Source organism: Macaca thibetana, chromosome 5 (genome assembly GCF_024542745.1).
Source record: "Macaca thibetana thibetana isolate TM-01 chromosome 5, ASM2454274v1, whole genome shotgun sequence".
NCBI classification, from domain to species: domain Eukaryota; kingdom Metazoa; phylum Chordata; class Mammalia; order Primates; family Cercopithecidae; genus Macaca; species Macaca thibetana.
The window spans coordinates 128,071,320-128,091,015 of NC_065582.1; the positions used below are offsets into that span (position 1 = coordinate 128,071,320).

Genomic DNA, 19,696 nt, shown 5'->3' on the forward strand with positions numbered 1-19,696 from the left:
AGATCACTAGCATTTATTTATTTATTTATTTATTTTATTTTATTTTGAGACAGAGTCTCACTCTGTTGCCCAGACTGGAGAGCAGTGGCACCATCTCAGCTCACTGCAACCTCTGCCTCCTGGGTTCAAGCGATTCTTGTGCCTCAGTCTCTCGAGTAGTGGAGATTACTGGCATGTGCCACCATGTCCAGCTAATTTTTGTATTTTGAGTAGAGACAGGGTTTCACCATGTTGGCCAGGCTGGTCTCAAACTCCTGACCCCAAGTGATCCAGCCACCTTAGCTGGGATTACAGGCTTGAGCCATGGTACCTGGCCACTAGCATTTAAATTCATAAGTATAGTTCACAGATTAAATATGTCTAAGTCTGTTATCCATTGCTGAAATGTATAAACTTTGTTCAGATACAGACTGCTTTCTAGTATAGCAAAATAATTGAAGGTTTTAATCATAGAGCAATCCTTAATAGTTAAAGTCATTTTATGACAGGGCATGGAGGTGGATATCAGTGTGGCCAGGAGCATTCTGGGATGGAGTCATGGGAAAAGTGGGACTTGAATCATGTATGGGTGGGAGTCAGATGAGGGATGGAAAGTAGGACAGGGTGAATAAAAGAATGAGCAAAGCTGAAGGCAGAAATGAGCATGAGATGAACCTGACAAGAGTAGTTGAAATTGATTTGGAAAAGGCCTAAATGAAAATTTAGGGTGAAGCAACTAAATTTTTAGGGTCAATCAACTAAAAAATATATATTAGGAGCTTCCTAAGTGTCAGGCACTGCTCTAGGCATGCAGTAGCAGGGAAGACAAAGTTTCCATGGTCAAGGAACCTAAATTTGTACATGTGGTAGGGTAGGAGGGAAGAAATAAGCACACACACTTTTTGAAAAGGTAATTTCAGATTGTGATGGTTTGATCATTGTATCTAATCATGATAAAAGAAAATGAAACAGACTATAGCCACCAGATTTTTAAAATTTTGTACCCTTCTAGTTTAAATTAGAACAGCCATCCCATATATGTATGTTTTGTTCTCTTGTTACTTTATATTAGCATGATTAATATGATCTTCTACAGGATATTCTTAGCAGGAGTCTTTTAGAGCCACTTGCCCATTTTATGAAGGTTGGCTTAGCACTGTATCTTGTAATCCTTAAATCTCCTTAACTACATGCATGTAAATGGAAACAGATGTTGCAATCTGCAGAAGGTGAATGACTGAGTGAGGGCACATGCCAGCTCCTCAGTTGTGGAGGTCTCACCTTTTCCTCAGGAAATTAGCACATGACAAATGATTTACAGTCAATTTTCAGTTCTTTCTTATTTTTAAGACAAAAATTAAGTTCTAAATATTTTCATCAACTCCATCAGGTACACACACCCCACTATGGGAACCACTACCACTGCCAAAGAGAGAGTCTGGGAAAGAGTGGCTATTTTACCAAGGGTGATAAGAGAAGGGGACTCTGTGAAGTGACATTTAAATTGAAACTGAAGTGTTGAGGCAAGAACCGCCATGCACAGAAGTGTGTGTAGGCCCAGGTGCTTCAGGGAAGCAGAGCCAGTATGAGTATTATGAGGATAAAAATTTACTATAGGAGTCAGATCTCACAGATGAGGGAGGATCTCAGGGAGTGAACATCTGGAAGGGAGAGTCAGGGGATCAGAGGAAGAATCAGTGACTGGTCCATCAGAAGCACTGGGACAGTTGGACAAATAGAGCCTGTGAGAAAATCCAAGAAGTTAAACCTGTTCAGCACCAAATTGGGGCTGCTAGGGTCTATGGGAGCTGTTGCTTCTGTGTAACTATCACCTCTGTGGGTCCACTGCCAAATATCTGGGTGGGGGGCCTGGGACCATCACTGATCATGAGGCCAGCAGTCCTGAGCATAAGCTGAACGTGGAGGAAAAGAGCAAGGACAAGCTGGGATCCACTGGCTTACCAGTGTGTCTGTCAATATGTCTAATCAAGATTAAGGGTCACTCCTTCACTTTTGATTTCCAAATCTCACATGAGTTCTTCTTTGGCCAACTATAACCTACAACCACACAGGGAAGGAGATTCTGGGAAATGTAGTTCTAAGACTAACCAAGTCGATATAGTACAATCCAGGGAACAAAAAACCACAGGGAACAAAAACCCCAGAAGGCAGTGAATTCGGTGTGCTCAAGAGACATACAGAAAAAAGGTGATGCTGAGGCTCAACAAAGGAGGGGAGGGTAGAGGGAGCATGAGCAGAGAAGCAGGCAGAGCCCAGCTCATGTGAGGCCAGCTCATGGTATGTTTTGATTTAATTCTAAGCTGCAGGATTTTAAGCAAGGTGGCAGCATTCTGTAAGTTATTTTTTAAAAGATTATTCTGGTTGTTATGGAAGTTTGGGAAGCAAGAGAAATGTTGAGAAGAGCCAACGGGGAAAACAGGAGGCTACTGAGGTAGCCCAGGAAACAGACAATGATGGCCTGGACTAGGATTATAGAATACAGATATTGAGAACTGGTCAGGAAGGCTTTTAGTCTCATTTCTCCAACATGTTTTTTTCAGTGCTGGAAACATTTCTCTCTATATGAGATGTGGGATCCATCTGCTGCAAGGAAGATACAGCAGAGGTAAGTGGTTAGGGAGGGTCTGAGACAAACACTGAGGACTTTCTCTGCACCAAGGCCTATGCTGAACCTGCTCCTCGCAACAATCTGGAATGAGGAAACTGATGCACTGGGAGGTTAAGTATTATACTTTAACCAGGGTCACACAGTTAAAAGTAGTGGGCCCCTGATTCTAACCAGGATATCTCAGAATCCAGGATCTCAGCTCCTTGCAGGGTCCTGCTGCCTCTCAGGTGAAGGCCCTTGTGAGAATTAATGTCGACCATTAGCAGCTGTTGTCTGCATGAATATCACACCTGTTTGGCCTCTAAAGTGTACATCAAGTGTACAGGCTGATGCTTTTTGTTCCACTCTCAACCTTCTTAGAGACTCCATGCTGCGTAATGCCTCCAGTCCAAGTTTCCAGGACCCTTAAATAATTCGTTCAGTGTTTAGTTCTCCATCATAACTACTTGAGGCTTTATAATATTTAAACATACAATTTTAGGGATAGAAAAGAACACAAGTTGGCTTCCTGGGTATACACCTCATTGGAATAGTGTTACTCTTGAGGATTGGGAAATAGATTGAATTCTACATAACCCCCCCCTTTTTTTTTTTTTTTGAACAGAGTCTCACTCTGTCGTCCAGGCTGGAGTGCAGTGGCATGATCTCGCCTCACTGCAACCTCCACCTCCTGGTTCAAGCAATTCTCCTGCCTCAGCCTCCCACGTAACTGGGACTACAGGCGCATGCCACGACACCCAGCTAATTTTTGTAATTTTAGTAGAGATGGGGTCTCACCATATTGGCCAGGCTGGTCTTGAGCTCCTGACCTCAAGTGATCCAACCACTTCAGCCTCCCAAAATGCTGGGATTATAGGTGTGGGCCACTGTGCCCAGCCCCACATAACTCTTTTAAAACAATGTTGTTATAAGGCGGTGTTGTCATATTTTCCATAGGTTTTTTTTTTTTCCTGTCCCCGATCAGCCCTTTAAAGAGCTTTCATGTGTTATCTCAATTAGTGCTACACTTTATTTGAGAGAAAGCTAAAAAGTAAATAATAAAGACATGAGATTTACTATTAAATATTCAATAGTTGAAGGGTATGTTCAAGATAAAAAAAATCAAGATCTGTTTTCTGATTAATGGTCTATTTATTGATACCATTCTATTTTAACAAAGAACATATTTCAAATTACAAGGTATACAAGTCAATACTGTTTTGAAGTTAAAAATTATTTGCTTTGAGAGTATATGTGTGTATGTATATATGAGATAAATGATTATAACATGTGTGTGTTAGTGATAATATGTGGTCCTTGGTTATTAGTTATATACTGTGTACCTGTGAGATGCAAGGTAAGTGGGTCACAGACTCTCAAATTTATGAAACACTTAGATTTTTCGGGGAAGTTACATGGAAGGAACTAGGGAGTTTCATGATTAGATAAGACGTTCGGGTGGGATCTCCACTGGACAGCACTCTAAATCATCAGCAGTGTGAGCAGTGATACAATTTGAGAAAGTGAGTATAGGTTTAAATTCTGGCCACAGACAACCTCTCCTACAGAATTCACTGAACCTCCTCTGGAAGGAGGTTTCCATGTCCTGCAGAGGCTAATTGAGCACCAATCATGCCTCCACTAACCGACTTGGCTGCTTCCTCTAGTGCTTAATACTTCACTGTTCCCTTTCTTCATGGGAGATAGTGTGGTAATTGATAATCACAATACAAACTCTGAAACAAGTAAACGGACAATAAAACTCATATTTGCCTAAAATAAGTTTTGAAAAGGATCTTGGTGGCTATCTTGTTAGATCGTAGAAAGCTGAGGCTTATTGGGAAAGCCCTTTTCCTTTGGGAAAGGGAATTTTTGTATGGTTGGGAAAAGGTTGGTCACTGGCTGATCTATAAAGTCCTTTTCATTGCAAGATTATATGATTTTTGGTAAACCGTATATTTTTTAAAAACAGTTCAGAATATCCGCAAGTGTTTTACCACGTGCTTCTTATTGTTGGAGAAGCTGAGCAAACATCCTGTCATAAAAAGACAAGGATGTTGCATCATCCCTGGTCCCTGTAGTGAGTGTCCTGAAGATAATAAGTAAGAGGTTACCAGGGGCTAGCCAACATGGAGTAGCCAGGAAGGAACCAGCACCTTCTCTGAGACAATGGTCTGACTGCCCTCCTGCCCATAACAACATCAATTAAAAAATTATTAAAACCTAGTTCCACAGTATTATTAGGCACTGTGGAAGAATCAGGGAAATAAACTGTGGCTCTTGCCCTCCAGGAGCTGACAATCTGGTTGGAGAGATAGGATGAACACACAAGAATTGGTTAACCATTTAGTGTTCACCCATGTGGTACTGAACCAAGTGAAATAGGAGTTTTAAGATAACTTGTGTGTCCAGAACAGTTTATTTAAGAGTCAGGACTTGAACTAAGCTGGATTGAGTGAGGATGAATAGGGAGAAGAAAGCATTTCTGTGGGCTGTTGGGGACAAGGTGAGAAAGGAGTCAACTCAGATAAATCAGAGCATATGACATGTACACTGGAGAGGAGGCAGGCACTGAATTGTGGTAGGATGGAGAAGAGCTGACTTGAATGAAGCAAAGGGGAACAAAAAGAAATAAAATGGTCAGCCTGAGCGGGCAAGATAGAATCACACGGCTTCCAAAGCCAGAAAGGAGGCTATGAGAGCCACACACTGGTGATCTCCAGTGGTGATACCAAACAACAATCAGCATGAATCTCTCAGACACATTGTGTGTGAGGTCTGTAGGCTGATTCAAATACAGAGGTTGATGGCCACAGCAGCTTGGTGAGGTCCAGCTCAATTTCAAACTGCTTGGCTCACTAGCGTGCTCACAGGCTTAGGACTTGCTGACATGTGCCTCAGATACTCTCTGGAGGCTGCAGTGCGTGGAAGCCTAGGGCTGCTCTTCCAGACAGCTGTTGTGTGTGGCATGGGGTTGTGTGAGCATCTGTGTAGACATGGGTATTACTAAAATCACAGCCTTAAGCATGATGAAATTCAATTGGTGGGCAGTAGAAGAACAAAGACAATCATAGCCTCTAACAATTCTTAACGTTTAGATTCTTAAAATCAACTTTCTAACTTTAGTTACAATTTCAGAGTAATGTTTTAGATGTTCTAGTCAAATTAACAAGCCTTTGTATTATATACCATCCTCCTTTGGAATGATCTTGGTATAATTAAAACAGAACATTTTTAACACAGAATACTTATTGGGGAAGTGGTCTGGTCTCTTATGCAGTCTTCTTTTGTTGAGGACGTTGAGATTTTCTAACTTTCAGAACTTTCTTTTTTTGATGTTTTTTCCCATTCTTTTGCTTTTTCTTTTGGCTGACCTGTGAGAAGGGAAAAAAGGGCAATGTTTCTGAATCTTACCATTTTAACCTCCTTATATTTGGACTCTCCTGATCATAGTCTTTCTTTACTCTCAAAACCACATTAAAGTTGCTTCACTCTCAGAGGGGCTCCTTTACATTCTCTCTACTTTGCTCACTTTGAGGAGGAGGCAACAGCCTTCTAACTGGCTGTCTTTTATCTATTCTTCTGACTTACTACATTCTCCTGGCAACCGTGCTTACCACTCTCCTGCCCCAGCTACAACCCTCTGAAGTTGGCACTATTTCCACGTTTTACATAGGAGGAGGCTGAGGCTTGGAGAGGGTGACTTTCCCAAAACTGGACAGCTAGTATGTGGCAGAACCACCAGTCTGTGAGACTCCAGAACCCAATCTCCCACCCACATATTCTGTGGCTCTCTTCAAATCCAACTCCTTAGTGTGCCATGCAGGATTCCTCCTGCTTTATCCTGATCTACTTTTCTGCCTCATTCCCTTCATTCTCTTCACACAAACTCCAGCCACATTAATGGAGGCTCCCTGAACACAGCAAGTTCTCTCATGATTCTACTCTTCTGTTCACGCTCTCCTCACCTTCCTGGCAAATTACTTATCCTTCAACACCCAAATCAAGTATCACCTGACATGAGAAATCTTCCTTAACACTTTCTCCTGCCCCATTCCTCCAGCAAAGTTAAGTACTCCCTCCTTTATGTCTTCAAGATTCTTGTGCATACTTTTATACTTCTCACATTGTATCATAATTATTAGCATATGTGCTACAACAGGAAGGGATTATACCTTATTATCTTTGTATCCTCTGTGTCTACCATTAAATTCTTTACATACTTATTGTATTAAATAAGGACAAGCTCTGTACCCCCAAGGAACACACATTCCTCCGGTGGAAGACAGAGAGGAGATACTATATGTAGGAATCTAATTTTGTCCTAGGAACAAAATAGAAGCACCATAATATGAATGAAACATGTATTCTTAAAAGTTATGTATTCTTATAGTGTTAATGAAAAAGCAGATTCCTTGTCTTCTAAAGTTAATTTCTAAAAGAAAGAAATCTTTGATCCTCCTTTTCACCAACCTGTTTTTCCCACTTTTTAATCAATTCCTTCACATCTGCTGAATCTGGGTTTAGACATGTTTGATCTCCATTCTTCAGCGTAGCACTGCCAAATAAATAGCAATGAGATAGTTTTTTCTCATTAATAATTTAAATGCTTTTTCTCAGAAATAATGAAAATCAGTATGAATTTTGCTGAATTTTCTAATGAAACTGCTTAAAATTATTTCCTAGGACAAGAAGAGTCACTGGTTGAATTTTTTTTTTGAGACTGAGTCTTGCTCTGTCACCAGGCTGGAGAACAGTGTTACCATCTTGGCTTACTGCAACCTCCACCTCTTGGATTTAAGTGATTCTCCTGCCTTAGCCTCCCAAATAGCTGGGACTACAGGTGCATACCACCACACCCAGCTAATGTTTGTATTTTTAGTAGAGACGGGGTTTTACCATGTTGGCCAGGATGGTCTCGATCTCTTGACCTTGTGATCTGCCTGCCTCAGCATCCCAAAGTGCTGGGATTACAGGTGTGAGCCACTGCGCCCAGCCCTGGTTGAATTTTAAAAATTACTTACAGTAGACTGTCTGGAAATAATTTAAATATTTCTTTAATTTTTCTGTATAGTCTGAGAATAAGAGTAGTCAAGGATGATTTATAAAGACAAAATATGCACACATTCTTTAACCTAGCAATCCTAATCTCTAGAAAGGAAAGAATTACAGACACAATACTGCCACAATAAGTTTTATTTCAGCAGTAATAACTTGGAAAAATCTATATTTCCAACAACAATCCTGGTCATATAAATTATGGTTTATCCATATGATGAAATACAGTTTGGCCATTAAAAATGACATTAGGTTAAAACGACATTATTAGAGATTTACTGACATGAGAAAATGTTCATGATATAGTGTTAATGAAAAAGTGGATTACAAAACAGTGTATAGTGTATGATTTAATTTTTGTGTTTATGTATTGTGTATATAAATACATATCTATGTTATGTACACATGAAGCAAGTAAGGGAGATTTAGAAAACTGTATACTAAGGGGTTAACAGTATTTGTCACTCAAGGGTAGAATTATGAGTGATTTTTATTTTCTTCTATTGTGTTATCTGCATTAAACATTTTGTGCAATAAACACGTGTTACTTTGGTAATATGTCGTTCTTGGGGCCTAATCTACCAGAAATTCCTTGTATTTTTAAGGAGAAGAAAAGAAAGGAGCTGCCCAAATTTATGGAGGGGCTAACCATCTGATTTTTAAGTGTTTCTATGGGCAAGCACTCCAAGGGTAAAACTCATGCTAAATTTAATGTTCTTGCCAATATGGTGCATGCATGTTAGCTGGGTTGTTACTTACATGATTTCAGTTTTCTCGCAGGAAAGGTTTGGAGCAAATTGTTTAAGGTCTTTCAAGGATTGTAGGTGGATAGTCCCTTGGTTGGTGTTGATACAGGAACAGCGACCCTTCCTCATTACTGGGGTTCCTGAGGGAAAGAAAAAGAGAACACATCAGTATAGGCCAGTGTTTCAGTTTAGGTGATCTCTCAAAATGATACATTTGACTGAGTCATGATTATTGCTATCATTTACTGAGTGCCTAAAAATCATCACCACAAACCTTTGAAGGAGGTATCATCTCTATTTTATACATAAGGAAACTAAGGTTCAGAAAGATTAAGAACAAAGTCATACAGCTTTTAGGGAGCAGGGGCAGGGTTTTAGCCCAGATCTCTCTGAGTCCAAAGGCATTGCTCTTAACTACCGCACCGTTATGTCCTTGGGAGAAAAAGAGACTTTCACAATATTTAATAAATGCCTACCACAAGACAAACAGATAACTAATTCATGTATGCTATGCTGATCACAGTTTCTTAAGCAACTCCTAAACCATTTATTATTTATTATCTGATCTTAGGGAATGGAACTGGTGTTGGTGCTGAATAGAAAGCACTCCTTTGTAACCAATCACCACTTCCATCCTCATCCTCTCTCCTCCCCACTGCCTTGCTTTTCAATAGTGTTTAAAATTTTTGGAAACCCCTTAAAATACATTATCTTAATTCTTCAATTTATATATTTACTTGGTACTTATTGTATTACATGCCGTACATTGTGTAGCAGTCAGGTCAGAAAAGGTATAACTACAAAGTTCTATTTTACAGATGATGAGGAAACTGAGGTCTAGAAAGATTAAGTAATTTGTTCAAGGTAACAAAGATAGTTAGTAAATAGATTAGGGACAACCTCTCTGATTATTGGTTGGATCCTTAATTGGTTAGCCACAGATTTACTTATCAAAAAACAGTATCAGGGAGAAGAAAATAATTTAGGAGATAGAGTTTCATCTCACTATTACCCAGTTCAATGAACATTTATTGAACACTTACTAGGAATTCATACACCTAGACTACAAAGACTTGTGTTTGACTTGGCAGATCTAAGTTATGAACTTTGGATAACTGATCATGTCACTGAGAAGCTTTTATAGGTGACCAAATATTACTCTTCAATGCAGGCAGAACATTCACCTTTATCTGGCTAATTAAGATTCTTTTACAGTGAATCACTTCTCTTACTTTGCAATCTAACTCAGAACCCCTTACCTTGCACTCCAATCAGAACCAGGAAGATGATGCCCAAGAGGAAAAGAACACCACTTTTCTTCATAGTGATAGAATGGAGTTCCAAGTCACTCCTGTATTGGATTTTGAGCCTGAGAAATTCTTTAGAGAACACATTTTGGGAATCATATTTATTTAGGAAATTCATTTCTCTCCTAAACTCTGATTGGCTAGCATCTTTAGCTGAGCTAACTAAATTAACCACAAACTTGATTGTGCTGGGGGAAACCCTAGTCTCAGATCCAAGGGAATTTCTGCATGTTTTTATTTCCATTTCACATAAATGGGTGGTTTATAGTAAGGGATGTGAAACTAGCAACACTGATAGCCTTTAGCATATTCACAGCTGCTCACCTGTGTGAAGAATAGGTTATATAATGAATATGCTAATGTTATACAACAAGGGTTGGAGATGTGGTTTCCAGATGGGAAATATTAAAGTCCAGATAAGTAATATACTTTTCAAATTCCCTTACTATTTATGGCATGTTCTTCTGCATAATAGATGGCTACATTGATATTTTCTTATATTCCCCACCTAACAACTTAAAGCACCTGAATTGCCTCTGGGACCAGATCATTTTCTTTTTTTTTTTTTTTTGAGACGGAGTCTCGCTCTGTCGCCCAGGCTGGAGTGCAGTGGCGCGATCTCGGCTCACTGCAAGCTCCACCTCCCGGGTTCACGCCATTCTCCCGCCTCAGCCTCCGAGTAGCTGGGACTACAGGCGCCCGCCACCACGCCCGGCTAGTTTTTTTTTTTGTATTTTTAGTAGAGACGGGGTTTCACCATGTTAGCTAGGATGGTCTCGATCTCCTGACCTCGTGATCCACCCGCCTCGGCCTCCCAAAGTGCTGGGATTACAGGCTTGAGCCACCGCGCCTGGCCAGGACCAGATCATTTTCTACTAGTGGTAAGCTCATTTTGTGTCATTCCTGCTACTGTTTATTATTTTTTAAATTATTAGATTGGTTAGCATAAGGGGTCAGTTGCATGTAAGAGACCCAAATTGACAGTGGCTAAGAAATGCAATGAAAACGAAGATAAATAGCTAGGACCTAATTAAACTAAAGAGGTTTTGCACAGCAAAAGGAACAGTCAGCAGAGTAAACAGACAACCCACAGAGTGGGAGAAAATATTCACAATCTATATACCTGATAAAGGACTAATATCTAGAATCTACAATGAACTCAAACAAATCAGTAAGAAAAAAACAAACAACCCCATTAAAAAGTGGGCTAAGGACATCAAAATACAATTCTCAAAAGAAGATACACGAATGGCCAACAAACATATGAAAAAATGCTCATCACGAATGATCAGGGAAATGCAAATCAAAACCACAATATGTCACCACTTTACTCCTGCAAGAATGGCCATAATCAAAAAGTCAAAAAACAGCAGATGTTGGTGTGGATGTGGTGATCAGGGAACACTTCTACACTGCTGGTGGGAATGTAAACTAGCATAGCCTCTATGGAAAACAGTGTGGAGACTCCTTGAAGAACTAAAAGTAGAACTACCATTTGATCCAGCAATCCCACTACTGGGTATCTACCCAGAAGAAAAGAAGTCATTATTTGAAAAATGTACTTGCACATGCAGGTTTATAGCAGCACAATTCACAACTGCAAAATCATGGAACCAATCCAAATGCCCAACAATCAATGAGTGAATAAAGAAACTGTGGTATATATATATACACAATCGACTACTACTCAGCCATAAAAAGAAATGAATTAATGGCATTTGCAGTGACCTGGATGAGATTGGAGACTATTATTCTAAATGAAGTAACTCAGGAATGGAAAACCAAACATCATATGTTCTCATTGATATGTGGGAGCTAAGCTATGAGGACACAAAAGCATAAGAATGATACAATGGAGTTTGGGGACTTGTGGAGAAGAGTGAAAGAGGGGTGAGGGATAAAAGACTACAAATAGGGTGCAGTGTATACTGCTTGGGTGATGGGTGCACCAAAATCTCACAAATTACCACTAAAGAATTTATTCATGTAACCAAATACCACCTGTACCCCAATAACTTATGGAAAAATAAAAAAAAAACAACAACAACAACAGAAAACAGTGGTTAAGATAGAAGCTTATTTCTCCCTGAAAGACATAGGTGGATTAGCACTTGGATGGTGGCTCTTTCCCATGAGGTCTTCCAGGCTCCTCCTTTCTTGTGTTGTCACCATCTCTAGATTGCTGCCCTCATGCACATGGCCAAAGGTGGCTTGCCACCATGTCCAATTTCCAAGTATAGGATGGCGAGAAGGCAGAAAAAGGGCATGTCCCTCCTTTGTAGACATCCTAGAAGTTGTACTCATCATTTTCTATCACCTCCTAAGGGGGCAGGCCTTAATCACATGGCTACACCTAGCTGTAGGGGAAGTTAAGAAATGTGATCTTTATTTTGGTTGACTAGCTAAAGACTGGAGATTTCATTATTGTAAAACAATGTTTCTTAACTTTTTTCATTATGGACTCAGCTAAATGAAAACTAAATTTAATTTCTTCCTAAAGAGAGAAATCAAATGCTAAGAAATAAGATTTTGTTGGGTAGGGTTGAAGTTTGGTAGGCCACTAGTCATTGTAATATCTAAGATTTTTTAGCTCTCCGAGAACCGATTTTTGTCCCCCTTGGGAGCAATTTACCCCTCCTCTCATTGACATTGCATGCTGTAGAATTGGAGGAAAATGGATACTAGCATTTTATGTCACATGGTGCACATTTTTTGACTGGCTTCTATACAGATTATTAATACTTAAATGGAATTACAGAATTCTTTTTGAAGAAAACATGTGGTGACCATTGATACAGCTTATCCATTTGCTCATGCTTAGTTTTGGTACTGACTGTGGCAATGCATTGAGTGGAGATAGGTTCACGTTCCTGCTTTACTACTTAATGACTGTGTGCAAAATACATAATTTTTGTGAGCCTCATCTCCCTCATTTAAGAAAATTATTAGACCTCACGGAGTGTTAAGATTAATGCCAAGGACAGCTTGTCGACTGCAAAGCATCACAGGACTTGTGGCTGTTCTTTCCAGCAAAGAAAGGAGGAAGGAAATTTCTTAGGATAAAAACTAAGACCCAGCACTGTCGGTGCTACCCTCCTTTCCAGCCTCTTCTTGCACATCTCTCTGCTCCCATCATTTTGTCTTCTCTCAGTTTTTTCTTTTCTCCTTCTCCTTCCCCTCCTGTCCCCTCCCCTCTTCTTTTCTTTTATTTTCTTCTCTTTTTTCTTTTCTTTTCTCTTCTCTCTGAGACGGAGTTTTGCTCTTTTTGCCCAGGCTGGAGTGTAATGGTGCAGTCTCAGCTCACCGCAACCTTCATCTCCCAGGTTCAAGCGATTTTCCTGCCTCAGCCTCCCAGGTAACTGGGATTACAGGCACCCGCCGCCATGCCGGGCTAATTTCTGTATTTTTCGTAGAGATGGGGTTTCGCCATGTTGCCTAGGCTGGTCTCGAACTCCTGACCTCAGGTGATCTGCCGGCTTAGGCTTCCCAAAGTGCTGCAACTGCAGGCGTGAGCCACTGCACCCGGCCCTTCTCTCAGTTTTCAAAGGGGACAATGCTCCTTCCCATGGCACTGTTTTTGCTCATGCCATTCTTCCGCCTGGAGAGACTGTGCCTGCTCCTCATTCCTGCCCTCCTGCATAGCAGTTATTTACCATAGTTACCCAGGCCAGCATCATTTCCCTGGGAAGACTTCCCTGAACCCCAGGGGAGCTCTCACGGCACACTTACAGAGACCTCGCTGAGCCCGTGTCCGCGGCAACGCTACGTTTCCTTGCGACCCTATGGTTAACATTTCCTTCCGCCAATAGGCAAGGAAGGCCTGCGAGGGTCCCCGTCTGAGCATGGTGCTGAACACGGTGCCTGGCACCCAGCAAGCGCACACACACGAGGGAAGGAGCTGGGAGCTGGCACGGCAGGTCTGGAAGTTGGACAGGGTCTGCAAAGGGCTGCCTGGCTCCAGGGGTCTCACACGCAGTGACCTCAGCCGGGCCCGAGGTGCATGTACTGCGCATGCCCAGCCAACCGGTCTTCCAGAACCTTCTTTCGTGAGGAGGTTGTATCCGGAGCTCTCAACGCTCGCTGGTGCTGCTCGTGGTACCACTGGGTACCTTTGCTGCCAGTGCTGATCCAGCCGGAGGCGAAGAGAAGCACTTTGGGGGCAAAAGGTAGTGGTTGTGCCTTCGGGATCGCTCCTCTCTGTCCCCTGAGCGGCCCGCAGCCTCCCCAGCCGAGATGGCGGTGCTTTTGGGGGTGGGTGGGAAGGTTCTCAGGGGCGGTGGCCATGAGCAGAGAGGCCTGTTTTGCAGGTTTCACACGAGGCTTGGGTGAGGCCAGCAGGTAAGGACGGCCCCAGAAGGGCCAGGGCACTGGGCTTCGGGGTAACCCTGGGCTGTGGACTTCAGTGACTGGGACAAAGGCCCTTGGGATAAGAGAAAGGAGGTGTGGGGGTCAGTTAGGAGTCACTGAGGCCAGATCTTATTTATTACCCAAAAAGCGGCTGATTTTCTGAGGTAGCAAGCGGAATGGGAAGGCTTCTCTCGCCTGACCCTGCTTCATGTTGAAACTGTTCTGCCATGGTAGGGTAGGGCCCCTCCGAGCAGGCTGGGGCCGCTGCTCTCAGCTCAGGCCTGTCCAGACACTAGTTTCCTGGGCTTCGTTTAGGAACTTGTCATGCAACGTCTGAGAGCAGCCACCTTCTCTCAGGAAGCAGGCAGCAGGAAGGAGAAAATCCCATTGATCATTGCATTTATGGCTAGACAAGGCTTTTAGGAGAAACAGAAACCTGGTGAGAGGATGTTGCAGGCCTTTCTCAGCCCTGGGAATGGAGCCAAGGATGATCTAGAGTTGAAATCAGCAGTTACCAATTCCTTTTTGGACAAGAATTTTAACTTCCTGTGCCTTGAAAAATTCCAGTTCTGTGTCCGTAGGGGATCCAAATGCTAATGTGACCCCAAAGAACTTTACCAAGCGGAATTCTTAGTTTTCACGGGTGTAGCCCAGCCTCCCCCTTGAATCTTTTTGGTTGTGGAATCGAGGTGTTCTGTTTAATTATCCAGGGTGACTAACTGTCGCGGGGACGATAGGAGCCTTCCTTTCTTACTTGTGAGAGGAGAAGTTTCTCTCATAAAGAAACCTCCAGGCCTGTTTGAGTTTCCCTCAGTGTGGACTTCCCCTCCTCTCGGCAGCTGTTAGTACTAAACTGACTAGAAAGGGATTTATTTATTGAAAGTCTTCTGCCCCAAGAGAACATTTTACTTTTTTTTTTTTCCTCTCCTCTCCTCATGCAGGGAGTCATTTCTTCCTTCCTAAATACAACATGGTAGGTTACATGCAGGCAAATCCTAGCTGTGGAAGGTTTTACATCCTGTCTGCCTCTAAATCACTAAGAGAAAGGATAAAGTTCTTTCTTTGCTAATCTTATTATCTGACTTCTTGGTTTATATTTCTCATGTAAAACTGAAGGACTGGGTTAGGTTTGTGAATAAACAATTTTGAGAGAGCATGTTAAGGACATCATGTAAAGGACAAGTTTCCCAAAATGTTGACAATAACATTTTTGCTTGGTGACTTTAGGCAAGTCAGCTTGTAGTCTGATGATATGTAACAACAGCCATTAAGAAGCTGCTGACTAACCTGAAGAAAAATTATCCTGAAAAGAAAATGTTTATACTTAAAATATCCATATTTATTTAAAATGGCACTTTAAAATTGCCTATGTAAGTAATTTTACAAGAAAAAATTCACATTCTTAAAAATCTTCATTTACTGTTTATCATTCACTTCATTCACCAAACTTTTATTCTTATGGTTCTAGACTCTGAGGACACATATATGAACAATGATTTCCTCAAGGAGCTCACAGTTCAGTGGGGGAAAACAGCATGTACATTAACACTTATTATAGAAGAAGTGGTATGATAAAGGATTGTACAGAATAATTGGAGGTACAGAGAAGTGCACAACCCTGGCTGATGGGTTAGGTCTGAAAGGGAGACACAGTTAGGTCAGACACAGCTGTCTGAGTTAGGTCTGAAAGGGAGAATTGGCTGGAATTTGTTACAAGAAGAAGGTGGGGGAATATTCTAAGCAAGAGGCGGGAGAAGGTATGCCAAATTTGAGAAGCTGCAAGTACTTTAGCAAGGGTGGAGGGTAGAATGAATAATGGAGTGGTGAGAAATTGGTCTAGAAATGTGACAGGAACAACATGATGAAGTGCCTTGTGAATCTCTATGTGGGGAGGCGACACTGCAGAATTTTAACTAAGGGAATGACATGAGATTTATACACACACACACCCCCCTGTATATACATCTGCCCCTTGACCCCAGTCTTTAATCTTGTTTTACTTGAACATTTCCTTGTGTCTACATAGTTTATATATTTGTAAAATGTTCTCATATTTCTAGCCTCTTCATTCTCAGTGCTGTGTCTTTGAGTTGTTTCCAATAATGTCTCAGTAATACAACAGTGCTCTTACTGTTTTAAAAAAGATTTTACTCTCTGGGGATATTTCTCATCTTTGGAACTATAGGGACAAGGGTTAAAAACATTTCTGTATCTTCTGTAACATTTTGACAGATTGCTTGCCAGAAAGATTGGGCTATCAGTATGTAGGTGTATCTGTTTCACAATCCTCTTGTCATTTTATTTACTTTTGTTCATTTAGCATGTGAAAATTGGCACTAGAGACTAGTGTTAATTCCCTTTTCTTTACAAATTGATATAGAATTTACTTTGTATTGGTTTAATGTCTTCATTTCCTACCTTTTCAAGACCACTCGTCAAGTAGAGTCGGAGTATTGACCTTGTAAATATCTGTCAGTTCTTTACATATTTTGATTAGGAAGCTCCAATGCATTTTTAGTGAAAATATTTGCTTTTTCCATTTTGTTAAATTAATTTCTTTCATAATTAAAAAAAAAAAGAAAATGCAAGTTAGGGGCTGAATTGTGCTCCCCCACCAAATGCTTATGTTGAAAACCTAACTGCCAGTACCTCAGAAGTTGACTGTATTTAAAGATAGGGTTTTCACAGAGGTAGTTAAGTTAAGGTGAGGTCCCTGAGGAAGCACAGTCTTTGGACTTACTAGACCAAGATATTAAATCAGTTGTCTTAAATATACTCAAAGAGCTAAAGGAAATCATGTACAAAAAACAAAAGGAAACCAGACAAAATGAGAATAACAATAAAGGGATAGAAATTATAAAAAAGGAACCAAATAGAAATGATGGAGCGGAAAAGTGCAAAACTGAAGTGAAAAAATTTAATCGATGGGTTCAGCAGCAGTTCTGAGCCAGCAGAAAAAAGAATCTGCAAATCTGAAGATAGGGTAATTGAAATTTTCAAGGCTGAGAAGTAGAAAGAAAAAATAATGAAGAAAAGTGAACAGAGCCGAAGAGACCTATGAGACACCATCAAGTGGACTAATACATGCATAATATGAGTTTCAGAAGGAGAAGAGAGAGAAAGGGACAGAAGACTATTCACAGAAATAATTACTGAAAACTTCCAAAATCCAATGAAACATATGAATATACATGAATCAAGAAGCTCAGTGAACTCCAAGCAAGTTAAACTCAAAAAGATCCACACTGAGATACATAATAGTCAAGCTGTCAAACCTTAAGAGACAAAGAATCTTGAAAACAGCAGGTGAAGTGATTCATCATATACATCCAAGGGATCCTAGATAACATTAACAGCTGATTTCTTATCAGAAACCAAGGAGGCAAGAGGGCAGTGAAACAACATGTTTAAAGTGCTGAAAGAAAAAATAATCTGTCAATGAAGAATTCTATATCTGGCAAAACCACTCTTCAAGAATGAAAAAGAAATGAAGACATAAATAGACAGAAGCTAGGGGGAGTTTTTTACTAGTAGACTTGCTCTCCACAACATATTGAAGGCAGTCCTGCAGGCTGAAATGAAAGGATACTAACTCAAAGCCATATGAAGGAATAATACTGGTAAAGGTAACTATGTAGGTAATATAAAAACCAGTATTATTGCACTTTTGGTTTGTAGCTCCTCATTTTTCCTACGTGAATTAAAAAATGCATAAAACAATAATTATAAATATGTATTAATGGGCACACAGTGCTGTAATCTGTGACAATAATAATTGTCAAAGGGGAAGGATGCAGATGTATAGGAGCAGAGTGTGTTTGTTTACTGTTGAAACTAAGGTGGTATTCAAACTAGGATGTTACAAGTTTAGGATGTAATCCCCAAAGTAACCGGTAAGAGAATAACTAAAAATATACAGAAAAGGAAAGAAGGGACTCAAAACAGTACACTCTAAAAATTCAGCTACATACCAAAAAAGGCAGTAATGGAGAAATTGAGGAACAGAAAAATAAGACTCTTAAAAAATTCAGTAGCTGAAAGTCAAAGTAAAACCTTCCTTATCAGTAATTACTTTAAATGTAAATGTATTAAGCTCTGGCCTAGTGAGCTTATATGTATACAAGATTTGATTTGCTTTGGTTTGTTGAGACACGGCCTTACTCTGTTGCCTAGACTTGAGTGCAATGGCATGATTATGGCTCACTACAGCCTCAACCTGGCTCAAACAATCCTCCGACCTCAGCCTCTCAAGTAGCTGGGACCATAGGCATGCGCCACCATGCCCAGCTAATTTTTGTATTTTTTTGTAGAGATGGGTTTTTGCCATGTTGGTCAGTCTAGTCTTGAACTCCTGGGCTCAGGCGATCCTCTGGCCTTGGCTTCCTAGAGTGCTGGGACTATAGGCACAAGCCTGGCCTGGGATTATAGGCACAATGCCTGGCCTAGGTTTGTTAGTATTTTATTGAGGATTTTTGCATCAATATTCATGAGAGATACTGGCCTGTTGTTTTCTTTTTTGATGTGTCTTTGATTTTGGTATCAGGGTTAATACTGGCCTTATAGAATGAGTTTGGAAAGTCTTTATTTCTCCTTCATGTCTAAAGGATATTTTCACTGGATATACCATTCTAGGTTAAATGCTTTTTCTTCAGCACTTTAAATATGTTATGCCATTCTATCCTGGCCTGTAAGGTTTCCATTGAAAAGTTTGCTGCCAGACGTATTTCCAGATATTTGAAGATACTTGAGCGTTGCTGTCTAAGCCATATTTGCATTAGGAATACCCAAAGCCCAGTAATACTGTAGTTCTTGCAGACTCAAAGAGATACCTCCTTGGTGGTCTTAGATAAGATTTGGAAGAATTCTCTGGATTACCAGGCCGACTCTTGTTCTCTTCCCTTAGTTTCTCCTAAACAAATGAAGTCTCTCTCTCTGTGCTGAGCTGCTTGGGGCTGGGGTTGGGGTGACACTAAGCACCCCTGTGGCTACCACCACTGGCATTGTGCTGGGTCAGACCTGAAGCCAGCACAGCACTGGGTCTCACCCAAGGCATGTTACTATAACCACTGCCTGGCTACCATCTGTGTTTGCTCAAGGCCCTGCAGCTCTACCATCAGCATGTGGAAAAGTCAGCCAGGCTTATATCCTTCCCTGCAAGCAGCAAGTTTTCCCAGGCACCAGATGGGCACAGAGATGCTGTCTGGGAGCCAGGGACTGGAGTCAAAAAACCTTAGATATCTACTATTCTGTTGTGGCTAAGCTGACGCTCAAACTATGAGACAAAGTCTTTCCCATTCCTCCCTCCCCTTTCCAGAGGCAGAGGAGCCTTTTATTCATGCCCATCACCACAGGCCCATGGGATGTACTGCCAGGCTACCTACCACCAATGTTCACTTAAGACCCAAGGGCTCTTCAGTCTGCTTATGGTGAATGCTGCCCAGCCTGGGACTCACCTTTCAGGGCAGTGAGCTGCCCTCTGGCCCAGGGCAGGTCCAGAAATGCCATCTAAGCCAAGGCTGGAATTGGGGACCCAAGAGCCCGCTTGGTGCTCTGCTCCACTGTGGCTGAGCTGGTACCTATCTTCAAGAAAAAGTCCCCTTTACTTTTCCTTCTACTTTTCTCAAGCAGAAGGAATCTCTCACTCTAACCAC

General features: G+C 41.1%; 2 protein-coding genes across 3 annotated transcripts in view; one reads left to right on the forward strand and one right to left on the reverse strand.

Annotated features, from left to right (window-relative positions):
• Window positions 1-3,719: 3,719 nt before the first annotated feature.
• Window positions 3,720-13,488, reverse strand: CXCL9 (C-X-C motif chemokine ligand 9). The gene is made up of 5 exons (XM_050790888.1): window positions 13,428-13,488; window positions 9,651-9,770; window positions 8,405-8,531; window positions 7,061-7,145; window positions 3,720-5,961 (listed from the first exon to the last, which is right to left on the reverse strand). The coding sequence occupies exons 2-5, from the start codon at window positions 9,712-9,714 to the stop codon at window positions 5,860-5,862; spliced, it is 378 nt and encodes a 125-aa protein (XP_050646845.1). The 5' UTR covers window positions 9,715-9,770; window positions 13,428-13,488; the 3' UTR covers window positions 3,720-5,859.
• A 235-nt stretch (window positions 13,489-13,723) lies between these two features.
• ART3 (ADP-ribosyltransferase 3 (inactive)) overlaps window positions 13,724-19,696 on the forward strand; it is a 96,224-nt gene continuing 90,251 nt past the window's right edge. For both annotated transcript variants that reach the window (XM_050790873.1, XM_050790872.1), the window contains exon 1: window positions 13,724-13,864. The gene's annotated coding sequence lies outside the window, so the exon portion shown is untranslated. The remainder of the gene's footprint in view (window positions 13,865-19,696) is intronic.

Excerpts from the sequence above, each read along its gene's own strand:
- CXCL9 (XM_050790888.1), bottom strand. The coding sequence starts at position 9,714 with ATGAAGAAAAGTGGTGTTCTTTTCCTCTTGGGCATCATCTTCCTGGTT. Across the intron at positions 7,146-8,404 it reads TGCGAGAAAACTGAAATCAT|TGCTACGCTGAAGAATGGAG; the intron begins GTAAGTAACAAC and ends TTTATTTGGCAG. Across the intron at positions 5,962-7,060 it reads TTAAAAAGTGGGAAAAACAG|GTCAGCCAAAAGAAAAAGCA; the intron begins GTTGGTGAAAAG and ends CCCTTCTCACAG.